The 18,176-nt window shown below is 36.5% G+C and overlaps 1 protein-coding gene across 1 annotated transcript; it reads right to left on the bottom strand.

The window, feature by feature from the left end:
* Positions 1 to 30: 30 nt before the first annotated feature.
* On the bottom strand, positions 31 to 8,826 carry myef2 (myelin expression factor 2). Its single transcript, XM_066701399.1, has 18 exons — positions 8,616 to 8,826; positions 7,556 to 7,761; positions 6,568 to 6,620; positions 5,364 to 5,371; positions 5,147 to 5,240; positions 4,653 to 4,844; positions 4,385 to 4,538; positions 4,118 to 4,167; positions 3,968 to 4,028; positions 3,746 to 3,847; positions 3,428 to 3,469; positions 2,589 to 2,675; positions 2,423 to 2,497; positions 1,961 to 2,056; positions 1,573 to 1,641; positions 747 to 922; positions 611 to 662; positions 31 to 430 (listed from the first exon to the last, which is right to left on the bottom strand). The coding sequence occupies exons 1-18, from the start codon at positions 8,735 to 8,737 to the stop codon at positions 267 to 269; spliced, it is 1,803 nt and encodes a 600-aa protein (XP_066557496.1). The 5' UTR covers positions 8,738 to 8,826; the 3' UTR covers positions 31 to 266.
* Positions 8,827 to 18,176: the final 9,350 nt, after the last annotated feature.

Here is an 18,176-nt window from a genome sequence, read left to right on the forward strand (position 1 = left end):
CAGATATTTAAGAAAAGTCACAAGACCATGTTAAAAAATTAAAAAGTTTATTTATTCAAATAAACTAATGACCCACAAATTAAAAAGGGTTTTACAAAAAAAAAAAAAAAAAAAAAAATGGTATATAAAGAACCCTATTCACATCCAGTTACAAAGGCTGGTGATCACCAACAGTCTGTGGTACAACAGTAAAGACTTGCAGGACGTGTGTTTTTAAAACAAAACAAAAATGAAAAGGGCGGTGGGTGTAAACATCACTAAAGACTTTAAGCATTTCGATCGATACGGACATCCACTTCTCTCCCATTGATTTTCGTGGCATTCATCATCCTGCACGCCTTCTCTGCGCTCTCTGGGGAATCGAAGCGTACTGTGCCACAGCCTTTGGACTTCCCATTTTCCATTTTAATTTCTGCAAATATCACCTGACCTGCAACATGAAAAAGCAAAGGCAAAATAAAAACTATTTCCAACCGTTTCAGTTCAATGACCTAAGAAGGAGAGTACACGATCACACCTACAGAGTATTTCTCCATGGAATCCAAACCTGCACAGTTCACTTACAATTATAATAAATACAATTTAAAAAAAACATATTACAAGTACTTACCACAATGACTGAATTTCTCCTTTAACTTCTGCCAGGTGAGGTCATACGAGAGCTAAAACAAATAATAGAAAAAGTTATTAGAAAAAGAAGATGGAAGCATAGAAAATACAAATTGGGATTTAATTAAAATACTTACATTTCGTACAAAGATTTGGCAACCTTTGGCTCCTGCCCCCCTGTCGGGCATTCCTCCTCCCATTGGGCCAGAGCCACTTCCAAAACCTCCAAATCCACGGTTCATGTCCATTCCGCCGCCCATCCGATCATAATTGGAGCTCATGCGGTCCATGCCCATGTTTCCCATTCCACCACCTAGAGGGAATAGGGTGTCAGTTTAACGTGCAGGTCTTTATCTTTCCTGGGTTTGCCAACAGCTTGCCCCAGAGTTTAATCAGACCCCTGCTGTACAGTATGCCATTTACCTAAGGATTTAATACTGCACTGGTCAGATTAGTTAACTCAGAAAAGTGAACTTTATTCCTCTCTCTCATGCAACCAGAAAGACCAAATAGCTATAGATTCTTTGCAGGCATTTGTACATTTCCATACCCAAACAAGAACGCCCAATGCAAAGAGTGTTATGTCCCAATAAGCAGAGAATAATAACTTTTCCCAAGAAACCATAAATACGACCAGCAGTTGTCAACTCTGAGATAATGATTCTGTTCATCTTGTGTACATTCTGAAGCTCAGCTTTGGACGATTATTACATGCATCTTAACGAGTGCTTCAACCTCTACTTGCACAGATGTAATATTCTGTGTACTTTCTATAGCATTTCCTCAGGAATTTGATATGACATTGAAAGTTTCAATTTCTGGAAGCACAACATTTAGAAGTTGATACAAAATACATTTTGGTCAAAATACCCGATATCAGCACAATACACACACACACACACACAATGAATTTGCAGATGTTAGCTGATTTTAAACAATGAAAAATGAATTTTAAAGTTATACCTAATCCAGATCCCATTGGACCCATGCCAGCATTACCCATGCCACCGCCAAATCCTCCCATTCCTCCTCCTAACAAAGAAAATTCACTAACAGTCAATGATGGCGGGAAAAGCCAGAAACTACTTTACATATCTGACTGAGCAACCTTACCCCTGTTTTTTCCAAAGTCCAATCTGTGCATAGGACTGCAAACTACGGAAAAGCACATCAATAAGCTGCTTAACATGGTTCTGAAATGTATGCTTTATGCAGATGAATGGTGCAAAGTCTCTCTCCCCCACCACCCCCCAGAAATAAAACTCACTCCTTTTCAACATGGCATCTGAAAGTTTCAGAAAAGGCCCTATAGATCAAATAAACTATACTGAAATTAAATACAGTTCTTTACCCATTCCTCCATAGGAATCTGCATATCCTCGATTCATTGGCATGTCATTCCTTCCAAAGTCGCGATCCATGCTGCCCATTCCGGAACGATACATTTCTGAAAGAATTTAAACATGCTTAGAATAAGTCAGGGTCGAATGGCATTTAAAAAAAGGCAGCAGGTAAATCCTGTCGACAATTTAAGCCAGTGTCATGCATTTGCTGAAGTTTAACCTCCCCTTTACTACCGTGACCTACTTTTACATCTTGTGATGGGCAGCCACTTTACCACGAGGCTTCAGAAGGGAACCAGATCAAGATGAGTTTAGTTACAGAAAGGCAGCCTATGTCTTTTATAAGCCAATGCTATCCTTTCCCCTCTTGGTACAAATAAATAAATGCATATAGTCTGCTAAGAAAAAGACTAAATGCATAATCATGAGAACTAAACAAAAAGTGATGGGAATTTTATACGCATCTTTACCTCCCATGCTATTGCTGACTCCAGCACCCATTCCTCCCATGCCAGATCCAAGGTTTCCTCTATATTCATCCATTCCTATTCAGAGACCACAGGTGAGTAATAAGCATGGATTTCAGTTCTCCTAGTTTTCACATTTTGGCATTTCTTTGAGAATAAAATGCTTTACCTCCCATTCTTCCCATCGGGGCCATCTCTCTGCCACCGTAGCCTCCCATGTTGCCCATGCCTTCCATCCCACCATATCCACTGCCTCCTGTGAGAGCAGCGGGAAGGTAGAATAAACAATGGTCATTCACAGAGATCTAAGACAACCAATACAATTTACCACTGAAGAGGAAGAGGAAAAAGACCAGTCATGATAATGTCTTTAAAAGGCTATTCTTCATTAGAGCATTCTTCATGAGTCTTCACTGATGAAAAGGGCTGGTCTATACCACATTTTTCAAATTCAGCCCACAGAGATTTCCTGGTCAGAAATACAGTATAACACACTGCAAGAGTAAATTGCTAGTTATTACTGACCACTTACAGGTTTATTAAACTATGCTTTACCAGGCAGAAAAAATTGCTCTCTGCCAGGTTCATTTTTTGCAGTCTGCATTACACATTTTATCAACATCAGCCCTACACTAAAAGCTACTGTTAAACAACTTCAATTATTGTTATTATTTTCTATAATAAGACCTTGCAATTATACAAAGTTCGAGACATAGTATTGATAGATAAGCAATGTAAGTAGAAGCAGACAATTCTAGGGAACAGACAGATTAAATGCACTTCACAGCCTAAAATGACATCTTACAGCTAATACAGTAAAGTACCCGAGGCCCATATTGTATTGTAGCCATTTTACAAAAGGTACCTTCTAAAACAATATGGCATGCATTTCTTAACATTACAAAGTGACTCCATAATTGTACTAGAAATCCCTTTAAATTCTCAAGGCAGAATGTACTTTAAAACAATGAAACTTTAATCCAGTTAGTGATATTAAAGAGAACACACCTCCCATTCTGTTCATCCCTCCAAAACCAGGTCCATCCATACCTAAAATATACCACAATAACAATATCGTCAAAACAATACCTACTTCACATGCACAGTAAAACTCAAAAGGGAACAATGCAAACCCAAAATGTATTAAGTATGCATTTAGGTGACAAATTAAATACAGGAATGTGTATAAACATTTTGTACTTTACTAGTGACTGGATATGCAAACTCCTAACTGCAAAGAGTATTTTCTGAAGATCTGATCAGAATCACTACAGCTAAACAATCTTCTACCTCTTTCTTGGAAAGAATGAAATAATTTGTACTAACCTCCAGGGCCCATATTTCCCATTCCTCCCCCTCCACTTATTCGATTTGTGCTGATTGGTTGACCCCCAGGCCCAAGTCCCATTCCAATACCACCAAGACCACCTACAAAATAGGGATTCAGACACTGATTTGATCCAATCTCAGCTCCACATTTACACAATGCTCGCATGAGACACCCAGATGTCATTCTTGATTAGTTGGAGAAAAGAACAAATCACTCACGTGGCAACTGAGCTGGTTTTTCAGACGGACGGAAATCATCAGGAGGAACTGACTTGTCATCCTAAAAAAAATATAAAAGGTGAACATTTAGCGGTGCTTCTCATTCATCAATTACTTTCTGGAAATATTTAGAAGCAAAATATCACTCACCATTTTCACATGCATGGGCCTATCAAATAAGAACTGTCCATTGAACATAGCTAAGCATCAAATCGTTAAGGGATTTTTAAAAATCTATTATTGAACTGGTCAGATCAAATAATTTAAGTGCAGCTTTTTATTCATGGTAACCTGAGGGTCATAATTAAAGCACTTCATTGCATAGGCCTACATTTTCCTAAGCTATAACCTATATTAACCTCTATAGTTTCTGCAGTACAGTGGTCTCAACTAATCTGACAGCAGCATGAAGGATACAGATGGCCTGAACAGCCTCAAGAGGTTGCTCAAAGGTAACAGTCCCCATTCCCCGGCTCTTGCCATCTTTATCTTCTTTGACATCGGCTCTTTTAACTGTTCCCGCCATGCCGAACACCTCCTTCAGCTTTTTCCATCCAACTTTAAAATCAAGCTGTAAGAAGTAAGGCATAAAGAAAGGGCCAGTTAAGTGCACAGCATTAAAAGATTAACATGCAATTTGGTAATGAACGAGAGAAAGGAGAGAAAAAAAAAAAAAAAAACTTACATTGGCAACGAAGACTGTTGAGCCCAGCCGCCCTGCTTGTAAAGCACTAATGACCTCATGGGGGATATTTGGATTATTTGCTATAGATGGTGGCAAGTTCATTACCCCCGGCCCGCCATCCTGCCCGCGGCCCCCAGGAAACATCCCTCCGGTGCGCTGCAACACTCTCCGGGCGTGTTCACCATCTGGATCCTGAAAGATGTCAGGTGCATTGTTAGAAACTAAAGTTAAACCTTATTAACAATAATTCAAGTATGACTTTTTATATGTTTGTGGTGTGTTTTATAGCCCTGTAGTGCATGGTAAGTTGGGTTGTAACAAGCACATGCATGCTACCATCTCCTGAGACCCCAGAGTCAAAGCAATGGTGCATCTCATGGGTTCTTTGAGTTGGGAAAATTGAATTTACAAACATGCATGCATGTGCAGGCAGGTAAGGCTCATCACGTTTAAAAATCTATATATGGGTTTACAAAACATTTCCTCTCCCTTACCTCCTTAATGTTAAGAGGTCTGCCGTTCAGATCATGTTTGTTCATGACTTCCATGGCCTTCTTAACAAACTCTTCATCCTTGAACTCTACAACACTGTACAAAAGGTAAAGCCACCTTTATAATGCTTCCTGATGCATTTCTTTCTGTTCACAAATACTCCCAACAGAAATAAAAACAGAAGTTAAAAATTGCAAAGCAAAAACCATCTACACTTACCCACAGCCCTTCAGCAGCAGCAGCAGCAGCAGCAATGTGGAGCATTCAGGGAGGAAACAGGAAGAAAAACAGAAAAAGAAGAGACAGATAATATTGGCTTCTGCAATGCCATCAAATGTGTATAAATTCAAACAAATTCAACCAGATGTATTTGGTCATTTATGAAAATAGATTATAACTCCTTCTGCGTGGGTTTGTTTTAAACTTTGAGCACTGCATAAAAGCAAACTCATAGACATCATGGCAAATGTGAAATCTGCAGGTCCTTATTGCCCCGTCCAGATGAGATGACATTCAATTCCAAGAACATAAGGACCTTGGTCTGATTGGAAGTAATTCATGATGTTAGACAGTCAATATAATCTTAAAGGCTTTAAAACTGAGGGGAGTCCAAGGGAAATAAAACAAAACAAGAAATGGTATCCCCAATTTCATTTACATTACCTCCTGCCTATCCTTCTTATTACCAATTTAGATTTCCCCCCCCTCAGATTTCCAAGCATATCCACCACAGAAGAATTGTTCTGGTGGTAATAAAGCAGAGACTGGGCTGAACAGAAAGTGTGTTTGTTTTGTTTAACAAGCCTTCTATATTGATACAAAAGCATTATCAATCTTAATTGCATTGCTTGTTTTATGCATGGAATTTCCTACATTTTTTTAATGGGCTACAAAGAAGGCATTTTTGTACTTCCCTTAACTTCAAAGCGTCAAGACTGGGGTCACAAATTGATTTTCCAACGCAGAATGTACTGTGCCATACGTTTACCTTCCACTTCTCAGAATCCAAATGCAAGAAGAATTAGATATCATCAATGTAAATCTCATCTAAATTGTGCAACAAGTGCTGACAAATCACATGCTCCTTTTATTTTTTTTCTCCAAGTAAAAAATGACACGGCAATCTGAACCACAAATTGAAAACATCAACAACAAAAACTTGAATTTGCTTAAAGGAAAGAAAGGAAATACTTTCTGAAAGATGTTTTCCAGAATCCAATTATACAGCGTCAACCAACCAATTCCCTGACAAATATGTCCCAATCTACAGCCAACTGTAACAGGCTCTAGCCACAATACCTTGCCAGTATATTAGCAATCACAAAAATAACCTGGAATTTCATTACCTGGTAGAATACGTGATAGAATGAAAACTGCTGAGGACATTTAAAACCTCTTGCAGCATGTTGTCCATATCACTTACCCTTGACTTTCCTTCAGCATCCTTAAAGAGCTCCACGTATGTAACCTCACCAACTACATGAGACATACAAAGGGAAAATACCAAAAAAAACAATACATTTAAAACACCAGTCTTGACTTCACTGTTGCCCTTGGTACAACACTACAGAAAGCAAGGCCTATTATTCACCAACAATCAATCCAGACCAACATTCCACCTGACAAACCGTGCCATGGACTAAAGAAAAAAACTGCTATATTCAACCTTATGCATAGAAAGATGTAGCTCAATGTGTTCAGCATGATATAGTTGGTGAAGTAGTTACCCAAACTAAAACACTTAAACCTAGTGTACAAATGAAACAAAGTTTAACCTTTTAACTGTTTTAAGGTGACCTTACACCTTTTCACAGTTTAAAAATATATATATATATATATATATATATATTAAAAAATATATACATCTACTTTTGAATAGCTAAGTTCCAATAGTTAAAAAGCAGTGCACTTCAAGGCACACAAATCTGTTAATCAGTAATACATATTCGTCACCTTACAACAGATACAACAAGAACAAGTTATGATGTATAAACATTTAGAGGTTACATTTTTTGGAGCGGTCAATACTGTAAACAAAACCCTGGACAAAATAACTCAAAGAATCTGTGACAATCGAGTATATACACAAGGAAGGTTCAGTCCAAAACTGTATTTTTTCCTACAATCTAAGAAATGTAACAACTATAGCACGCATTGAATGTTTTAGTGAATTATTCCACAACAGTATATAAATCACAATTGTATCAGCCTTCTAAGCACTGGCTGGCAGCTACTAATTTACTTGAAGTCACAATCAGGATTTCATTTCACCTAAAGGGTCTTGCAAATCAGTCTACTCTTCAGATTATCACCATGAGGACATAAAGGCACAGTGTTAGTTGAATAGAGGTCAGTTTCTAGTATCCCCCACAATATACAGAAATGTACGAATCCTTGACCCTGAAAGTTACCTTTCTCTCTCATTAGATCTTTTATTGCCTGCCACTTCATGTCATATGGGATATTGCTAATAAACACTCTGTTCTGGCGGGGACCCTTCTTGTCTCCAGGGCCTGCATTCTTGTCTTTGGAATAGGGTTGAAATCGGTTTGATTTCTTGCTCAGAGTGGATTTTTCCTTCAGTTCGGACTTCTCCTTTGGAGTCTCATCAGCTTCACTAGATACAAGAAGGGGGGAAAAACATAAAAATGCCACATCAATAAGTGCATCATAATGCAGTCAATATGCAACAAATCTTTTAAGAAATGTAGTTAATAAATGCATAAAATAACTCAAAATCTTGTTTTCCCTGTCAAATAGCTTACCATTTACACTGAGAACAATAAACCATGTCAGGCTCATGTCATGTTTACTTGGCTAATTGGGGCAGGAACCAAATTCTGTATACTGAGTCCTCTCTTATTCAAATAACGAAACGACATATTCAGCTTCCTTAACGTGACAATGTACGGTCTGCTGTCAAATCTATCAATAATGAAAGCTTTCACTTTTAATCTGGGAGAATGTACTAGTACAATATGTTGCGTTAACCTTTCTTACACTTGTTTCTGTGCCAATGGAGGAGGGCATCCCATCCCATGTTTCAACAGAACTAGCTCGGTTTAACATATGTAGGAATTTTATACCACATCAAACCACACAGTTATATATAAATACATACAATATAACATTTTAAAATTTGAATTCAGGCGAAACTGATTATATCACACTTATCCTCGTAGTTGCACAAATTTGGCACTAGCTCGCTGTGTAGTGTATTGTTGCTATGTTACCAAAGCAGGAATCATGTTAACCTGTCATTTAGATCTAGAAATCTTTCTTATTGCTTTTTTGGGTGATAATTAACGATAACCGAGTAACACCCCCCACTCCAGGTCAAATGTATTCCGGTACAATTGGTCATAATATCTAAGCTAGGCCTGATCTCGGCGGCGCACGGTAGCTTGTCTCCATCTTAAGAAACACTCGACCCCCTGCATTGTCAATAACCACCATGGAAATGAAAGTTACGTTTTTATGCCATTCGTGTTTTCCGGCTGCGATTGGTTTCCAGATTCAGTCGCGTTGGTTGTTGTTTCCTGCTGCTCTTCCTCTTCTTCTTCTTCTTCTTCTTTGATTTTAAGATCGGCCATAATCGTGGTTTATGGAAGAAGCGCTACAACTCCGCGTTGCTCTGTCTTTTCACTGCGCACTTCACATCCGCAACCAGCTCCTCGTAGGCCTTGCGTATCGCGAGAGTTTGGCACTTCAACTCTACAACCAGCGCTTAGTAGGCCTTGCGTATCGCGAGAGTTTGCGAGACCGACGCAAAACAAAGGATGAAGTGGGAGAGTTGTGTCTGCAGCTGATATCATGAATTTTGGTTTGCTGTTATGTCTGACCTTTACTGGTTTACCTTTTTTTTTTAATATATATTATTAAGTAGAGTTCAGATTGTTCATGAATCTCTTTTTTTTTTCGTTATGTTTTTCCAGTGTTTGCCAGGCTATATCATATGTTACATTTTGTTTTGTCTGACAAGTTTTAACCCTGAGTTATACACAAACACATTTCTCACACTACATTGCTTTCATGGCTATAACATTTGTTACAGAACTTCAGTTAAAGATATTATATCAAAGTTATTAGGCTATATTCTGTAACTTGTGAAATGCGTGTTACAGTGAGGAATAGCATGTTACGTATACAGCTAAGAATCCTGTATTTTAAAATGATGATGGATCTTCATCATTTGTTAGTTATATGAATTATAATTTTAACTAGATAAATCAAGGCTAATAATTATGAGTATAATCAAACTGGAATTGGAGTGAAGTATTGCACATTAACAAATGTAATTGACCCCCATCTCTGGTCTGGAAATGTAGATAAAGTTCAGCAGGACTTCAGGGAAGGAAATGCCAGACAGATTCATGATTAATGAAACAAATTCAGCATAGACGATTTGTCCTGAATAAATCTCCAGACTGCTGTTACAGGCATAATTACCAGGAATACACTGAAGTGGCAGCTCAAGCACCAAATTACAATTCCAAAAATGTCCTCAGAGTGCAGATCAAATTCAGGAGCAGATGTTTTAGGAGCAAGTACATTTCTTATAGAGTCTTATAGAAATGAGGGAACCTAAAACATTTATTTTTTAAAGTAATGAATTCCATAGAACATTTAATTTCATGCTGGGCTAGGGTTAGGGTTACCTAGCAAACTAACATACATTAGAGTTGTAGATCAATGATATTCAAGATTGCAATATTTGCTGTATGACCTGTTTTTATATGATAGCCCCTTACATCCTAATGGGGTTAACTTAAAACAGACATTAATTGTGGGTATTTCCTTTAAATATGATGATATATTGCAAAATTAGCTTAATACAAGAACAATTAAAAATAACTTGGAGTTTAAGAGCCTGCTGCCAGCTGTCATTGGCAGGTAACAGTTTGAATCGCGTGCTCTGTGTCACACTGACCTTATTGGAGGAAACTGACCAGTGCTGGATGTTGAAGCTCCCTCAGCTCTCTGTACTATATCTGCACAGAGATCTTAATAATACATTACTCAACGGACACTATGAAATTATATGAATTCCAAAAACAAATGGTCAAACTGGGCCACCAGAAGAAACTAGCAGCACTTTGAATGATTAAATAATAATGATGTCTCAGCATGGATCTAATTGGACATCCTGCAGGCTGAGCTTTTATGAATCTAATTCCTTTCTGAGTCAATAACTATTACCTGAAGCATTTCTGTAATGGTTCGCCGGGAAGGATTCCAGCAAAATGTTATTTAATTTTTGAAGAAACACATAAGGGTGTCTCTGCGCGAAGCCATAGAGGACATTGTTGTGCACCAGAGAATAAAGCTAACACAGCCTTAACTGACTTCAGGGACAGAATGGAACTGTACCCCAGTTCTCTGAAGGTAAACACAATCCTGGTACATTCCAGCATATTAACCTATGAATGTTGATAAGAAATACATTTTGCTTTGTTTTTCTACATAAAGTATCCTTAACCCTGTCCAACAAAGTTGTAAATTGCCCAGCAGAAAATGCATAGTAGCTAATTAGGAAGGAAAATCTGAAATAAGCAGGGTTTGGCTCACTGACAATTTATTAATTCCATCAGTGATCAAATGTGCTTTATATGCATTATCTGCTCACTTTGCTATGGGTTGGAAAACCAGTTTGAGTAAAAGTACTGAGCCATTCATTTTAATAACACCAATGTAATTAGAACTATCCTTGGCCACATAATGAGCAGCCCATCTTAATATTTATAATGCCATTAATGGGTCAAATTTAGAAAGTATTATCTCCACAGCACAAAAATGTTGATTTAACAGTCTACTGAAAAGGAACGTTTCGACCTCTGATTAAGCCCTCAAAACCCCTGTCTTCATAGTGTTCCTTCATCTTTTCCCCTGTAGCTATATTTCTATGGTGGCCCTTTAGAGTGTGCTGCTGTTTTATTTTTAGGTCTAGATTAAATCAAAACTTTGAACTACCAGCCAATCACAAATTACACTAACAGTGCCCAATGGCAGCTTTCAGTTAAGTAGAAGCAAGATGCCTCTGTCAAATTATTTGTCAAATTCTGAGTTGTTAATTTAAAAATGTCAGACAGGTTGTCATATTGATTTAATCTAGGCTGTTATCTTTATGAAAAGATTTTCAAACTTTATTTGTTTATAATTGTTACTAGTGTACATTCAAAATTATTGATGATTTAATTTCTCTATTAACACACACACACACACACATTATATATATATATATATATAATTATTCTTTGAATCTACAATTATTCACCAACTCATCACTATAATGGTTGTACCAACACAGGAGAGATGACATTTGCAAAACCTCACAAACTGCAATCACATATTGAAAACAGCAGGGGGCACCAAAAACCCTGACTATCATTAATCCAAACCCACTTTCACACCTAGTTACATTGCAATTAATCATGGTTCACTTGCAAACCAACTTTTTTGTTTAGTTTCAGTTTACGTTTGATTTGATTCACACCAGGAAAATTTAATCAAACTTGCATTTCTTTTAAAGTGAATTCAAGTTTGTTTGTGTATTCCACTTGTAGTTTAATGTATACCAGACTCCTATTGGTTTCACATTGTATAACCAAAGAAGAAATGGAACACAGAGAGATTATAACCTATTTCAGTGGAAAGAGGCCTGCCTTTTATCATACCTAACCTTGTATTTCCTGCTCAGAAAGCAGTTGAGTGCTATATTATGCATAATATTACATGAAAATTAAGAAAGTTAAATTATACATATGTTTTTTTACCTTTCCTTATTATTGAGATTGAACAATACAATCCTGAAGTTTAAATGACTATCTCAGAGAAAGATGTCTGGTCTTTTCTGTTTAGATGTCCTTGTTGTCTTGATATAGGTGTCCCTTGAACAACAATCCCGTATTACTATAATAGGGTCAATGGTACATAACGGGAAAATTGCCAATGGGCCTAAATGCCAGCATGCCAATTCTGCATGCTCTCTAATGTCTGCTTAGAGATGAACAAATTGAAGTGTGGGTAAGCAAAGTGTCTGGAACAATTCTAGAATATTAAACAGTGTCTCAGTTGATCAGTTCACCTTAACATTTATAACAATCAGGAGAAAATATCACTGCCTACGCAACAGCTTTCTTGGATTTGTTTTATGTATTATTATTACAGGCATTAAATACCAATTACATTACAAACATACATACAAAAAATACATAGTTTAGACTACAACGAATTATGTATAAGGAATCCACAGGACCACAGTGAATCAATAAGATGTTTATTGTCTAATGGTAATAAAATGATATGGAGAAACAGGTGACCGACATATGGAGGATCCCTGGACTCAGCATAGGTTCTGAGCTGCAAGAAAAATAAGTGGGTTATTTATAGGTCAAGCAAACAAAGAAAAAGTCTATAAATGGGAATAATTAGGAAGAATCAGTGAATATAGCAAATTTGTAGATATGTCAAACCCTCTGGTACATTTCCACCACGCCACTTCTGTAACCTTGTAGATGACTCTCAGAAACAACAGGAAGGTTCGTTATCAATATAGCCATGTTTACCTCATTATCTGAAAGTGTCAAGGCAAGGGAATTAAAATCTGCTACAGACTTCTCAAGACACAGACAGAAAGGCAGATGCACACAGGCCCTGTATGAGCCAAAAGGAATTAATTTGGATAAGTCCAATATAGTTGCTGATCAATACCAGAAATTCTTACACAATGCAACAAGCTATGCATGAAACATAACAATATGAGAGAGTCAAGGGAGAGATGCAATATATTGAAAATAAAAACAGTGGTTGGGATTTATGCTTTGGAGGTGCACTCATTTTTGATTCACCGTATACTTTCCCCCTTTAGGTTTTCTAGTCTGGTCTGTGGTGTGGAGTCAGTAAAATGTAATTTAACATTGCTATCAAATTAATTATAAACCTCAGGGTAGCCTTCTTAAAAGTAATTCTGACATTATCATTTAGATTGTTTCTTAATTTTAAATTCTTTACCCTGTCAAGTTGACGCAGAATAAAATTTTACTGCAATATAGATTTCTGGCTTCATTTTAACAATAAACAAGCAGAGCAAGGGGGTCAAGAACATAAGAAAGTTTGCAAACGAGAGGAGGCCATTCGACCCATCTTGCTCGTCTGGTGTCCATTAATAACTAAGTGATCCAAGGATTCTATCCAGTCTATTTTTAAATGTTCCCAAATTTTCAGCTTCGACCACATCGCTGGGGTGTTTGTTCCAGATTGTGACAACTCTCTGTGTGAAATCACAACTCTCTGGTTGCTGTTGTTGTTTTTCTTTAATAGCAGATTGCAATTTTTCAATATAGCAAGGGGGCATCTGCTAACGAGCATTTAAGTAGAGATCGTAATACAGTTGTGAAAAGTTACTTGTATTCATTGAAAGATCAATTAAATATATAACTGCATTTACATTAGCTTAAGTGCATAGTCGCTCTGCCCTACGTGCCAACACTAATTGAGGGAGAATGACACAAGAGCCCGCCTATTGGCAAACTGGCAGCATTTCCTTTAACATTTCAGGAGAGTCATTTTGAAAATAACCAAATAAACAAGAAGGGAGGGCTGCTGCTCCAGACCACAGTTGCAGTGTGTGAATGTTGCTGATAGAAAACAGACAGGATGGTCGAGACTAACAAGTGGTGCCCATGCAGCATGTGCATGCTTTCTGAGGAGTGGATGTAAAGGCTGAATGACAATGAACAGGAGGCAGCCAGTGAAAGCAGAGCATCTTTCCGAAGAAGCAGACTCTGGGATTTCTGACCTCTTTGTGAACACTACTGCCAGAGTGAGCCGTGCTCCTCTCCAGAGCACAAAACAGTTTTTAGCCTTTGAAAATCACTGAAGCTGAGCCAGTGGATGTCAAAGTACCACCAAATTGGATTAGTGTCCTGCAGCTAATGAAAGGACTATGGATGGATCAATGTAAAAGCTTTCAGTTTTTCCTGCTGAGGAATCGGGACTCCTCATGTAGAATTATTCGCAACAAGTCTGTAAGAATGAAGCCCAAATTAAGGTAAGCTGCATGGCATTATGCAGAACACAGCAGCATCGACTGACCTGTAAAGACTGGCTCTTTTATTTTGGATGTGAAGTAGGTTATATGCTGCAGGTTCAGCAGGCACAAACAAAAACAGAAGCACAAATGTCTGCATTTCAATATTAGTTGTAAATTAAGTTACTTTCAAGAACTATATAACCGTCTGTTTCCTACCAGTTATCACTATTCTTAATGGTGTCATTATGAATTAATTATGTTGTTATGAAAATATGTAGCATTCAGGCATTACTTCATAGCAACAAGTAAGATTTTTTTAATTCACTTTTTTTTTTCTACATGCAGTATGAAATATAATTAAAAGTTTACTGTACTAGGTTAAATCTGATTGTTTAAAAACATATTTTGCAGTTCTCTTTTACCTATTAAATTTGACCACTGCAGCATATAAGTAAGTACAGCAGGTTAGGTTTCAATAATTAATAACAATCCATTAATTGAAAACATTTATTTTTCAGTTACAATTAGCATTCATGCTTTTGTTTAAATTCAAGCTTTATTACACATATAGAACATACATAAAATACATTTTTTTAAAGATTAAATCAAATCTCCTTAACTTAAGTGCTTATTTTCAGATTTTGTTTGTTACAACTTTTTGGAATTATAGATTAAGATAAACATAATGTACTGTCTAATTAAATACATTTTACTAGAGAAATCAAGACGGAATTACAAGTTGGCTAATTATTATTTTTTAGTTAGTTAATTATATACATTTTGTTGATGCACAATGATTAAATATAGCTCCCAGCCTTTGTTTACAAATTTACAAAACCAAACCATACAAAAAACTATTGGTGGGATCTAGATTGGTGCAGTGGCTCAACTACAGTGCTTTGAGTTTGAGTATATATATATATATATATGAGCATATATGTGTTACTGTCAATTAAAACATAGTACTTAATGATTTCTTCTTGTTTACATTTTCTTTAGGTAGACCACCTTTTTGCGGCATGAAGAAGCTTTATTCTCACCATGTGTAACATCCACTTTAACCACTCACTTTCAACCATGAATGGAAATGAAATAACGGTTTATTCCTTTACCCTGGAACAAAAAACAGCCTTTGCTTTTGTGGGAATGCTTCTCATATTCCTGGGATTGCTAATTGTCAGATGTTTCAAGATCTTGCTAGACCCTTATAGCAGCATGCCTTCTTCAACATGGGCAGATGGGGTGGAAGGGTTAGAGAAAGGAACCTTTGAATACGCCCTTGCCTGACTCCATCAAAGAGGCACCATCACAGATTTGATCTATTCTGCTTTATTCAATAAGACACAAAAACAAGCCTAAGATCCATTATGTTTTATTATGCACTGTAAGCTTACTACTAAATCTCTGTCTAGTTATCTGTATAAATACAATCAGTGTAATGTACATCCCTTATTATGAAACTCTGGGAGACCGCAGTACTTAATACATAGAAATGCCACTACTAGATAAGTATTGAACCAAGATAGAGCTTATAGACTCAGGGAAAATGATAGCTTTATAAAAAAGGGGGGGAAAGGAGCTGGAAGAGAAATACATTATTGACTACACAAATACGGTATAGCAGGATTGAGCCAGTTAGCTATGTTCATAGTTTCCAGCTGTACAATACTGCTGTTCTGCACAACTTTTATTTGTATTTACTGTGTTCTCTTGAGGAATGTCAATTGAGACAAATGTTTATTGTTTTTCTTAATCACCTATAGCCTAAGACCTGCTGAATGTTTTGTATACTTAAGAAATGTACTTTGAGCCTGAAAGAATTCTTAGATAAAAATTGAAATAACCTCATGGGATAAGATTTAGTTTCTCTCAAAACCCCTGCTGTACTGACCTATACTAATGACCTTGTGTGTGCCTGTGAGTTGGTTGAGAAAGCACATCAGATTTACATTTAAATTTCTTTGTGTTTACTTTGATAAAAAATAATATGCAGTAGCTGAAAGTAAAAAATCAGGATGTTTATTGCATTTTCTCATATTGATTGCTTTATGGTTCAGATAAACCAAAACCTGTTTCTTGCCAATTAAAAACTCAGTATTTGAGTCTGCTTTCCAGAGGCAAATTTCAGAAAAAAAGGTAAAGCATAATATATATGTGTGTATGTTTCATTGTTCTATAAACAACCTACATGGTCTCCTACAGGATTGTTACCTTTAAAGTTTTTACATTTATTGTAAAAAAATTACGAGCAATTTTTGCTCGGGAGTAAAAAGCTTTGAAAATGAACCTTCTGGCTGTGCTGTGATACTGGTCTTGCACAATGTGGAATTCCAGCAGTCTGCTGTCAATACAACATACAGTATGTCTGCAGGCTGATTTGCTACATAAAGGGCCTAATTTATTATTCCAAACTGAGGCCAATCTCATTACTTCTGCATTTTGTTAAATGGGATAAGGTCTTTGTGCAATGCGCTTAAGAACAATCAAGAAGTTTGATATCACTTGTCCCTCACCAAACCATCTTTTTCCAGCAACTACTGTTCCAAGAGTTGTACCTGTACACACTGAACATGCCTGTCTCTTGCCTACATTTTGGAACAATACATATACAAATAGAAGACCAACCCGACTACTAATACTGCGAGAAAATACTGACTTGTCATGTTTGTGTTAGAAAAAACAAAAAGAAAACTATATATATATATATATATATACAGCAGAGCTGTCAACATGTGTTGCTATATTCTAACACAATAAAATGTAAGTTTATGTTTGACCATCTGATCATTTTACTCAGATTTCTATAATTGCATATTTTTGTTTAATTGTTGGTTTGTTTTACCCCACTAATAGAAACAAAATAACGTTAAATTTCATATAGGCAAAACTCTTTACAGATGGAGTACACCTTTGGGGCATTGCAAATTCATTGTAGACAATCACAGAGAACATTATTCAGTCAGACAAAACGCTGGTTTATGAATGTTAATTTAAAGCCAGAGATTAGAAACCAAGAGCAAACAAAGACCAAGATGCTCTTTCAGCTTTTCAAGGCCAGCTCATAAAGGAGGAAAAGAAAACAAGATCCATCTCTGTAGCAGAGGCACAAGTAAAGGTCAAGAGGATAGTAATTGCAGAATATCCATCAGGTTTCTGTTTACTTATTTTCTCCCATTTCCAGCTGAAAGTGAGGTATAGTGGGTGCCTCCTGAGAAATTAAAGAATGCAGTGTTTCTAGTGGTGTGGATTTGCCTTATTGTAAACCTTGAATGGGTTAATGTGCCTTTATTTAGTAATTTTACAATACTTTTCTCATGAAGTGTTTTGTTAATGTGTACTGTGCATGTATGTGGCATGAAATGACCTGATTTCTATCCTCTTCTCCTCTTACTTGAAGGAGGAAACAAGAACCCCATCCATTTGTATACGCACTGTCTAATAAAATCCACCCTTCATTTAAAGCATCATATTTCCTGCTTGGTTCTTAATCAATTAAAAGTCCATTGAGTAAACCTGGAAAATATAACAACAGAAGGGCTTTACACTGTACATTTAGAACAAAGAAGCTTGATTTCAGATTAACCAACACAATTATAAATTCAATTAGTATTGTGAAAGACCAGGTTTGCAAACTCTAATGGAATACAGGAGGCTTCGTCACACAAAATAACAGCTTTAATGACTGATCAACAAGACACCTGACACTCTTTTATGTTTATGTTTGAAATTCATTATAAATGTTTTAACCTAACCCTAAGAAATATCTTTTTAAATCTCATAATTGGGATAATTACATTGAGATGAAAATCACACAGCATAAAAACAAAATATTCTAAATCTTTATTCTGACATATGATGCTGCATTGCAGTAGCAAGAGCAATCACTATAGATGCAAAAATTAGTTATACAGAACTGTCAATTAAATTAATATTTGTTACTTTTTAAATTTTGTACACAATAATTAACTGACTATTTATGTTACGTACATTGTAATCCTCCA

Source organism: Amia ocellicauda, chromosome 4 (assembly GCF_036373705.1).
Source record: "Amia ocellicauda isolate fAmiCal2 chromosome 4, fAmiCal2.hap1, whole genome shotgun sequence".
Taxonomy (NCBI): domain Eukaryota; kingdom Metazoa; phylum Chordata; class Actinopteri; order Amiiformes; family Amiidae; genus Amia; species Amia ocellicauda.

Excerpts from the sequence above, each read along its gene's own strand:
- myef2 (XM_066701399.1), bottom strand. The coding sequence starts at position 8,737 with ATGGCCGATCTTAAAATCAAAGAAGAAGAAGAAGAAGAAGAGGAAGAG. Across the intron at positions 4,845-5,146 it reads GACCTCTTAACATTAAGGAG|GATCCAGATGGTGAACACGC; the intron begins GTAAGGGAGAGG and ends GACATCTTTCAG. Across the intron at positions 2,057-2,422 it reads AGTCAGCAATAGCATGGGAG|AAATGTATCGTTCCGGAATG; the intron begins GTAAAGATGCGT and ends AAATTCTTTCAG.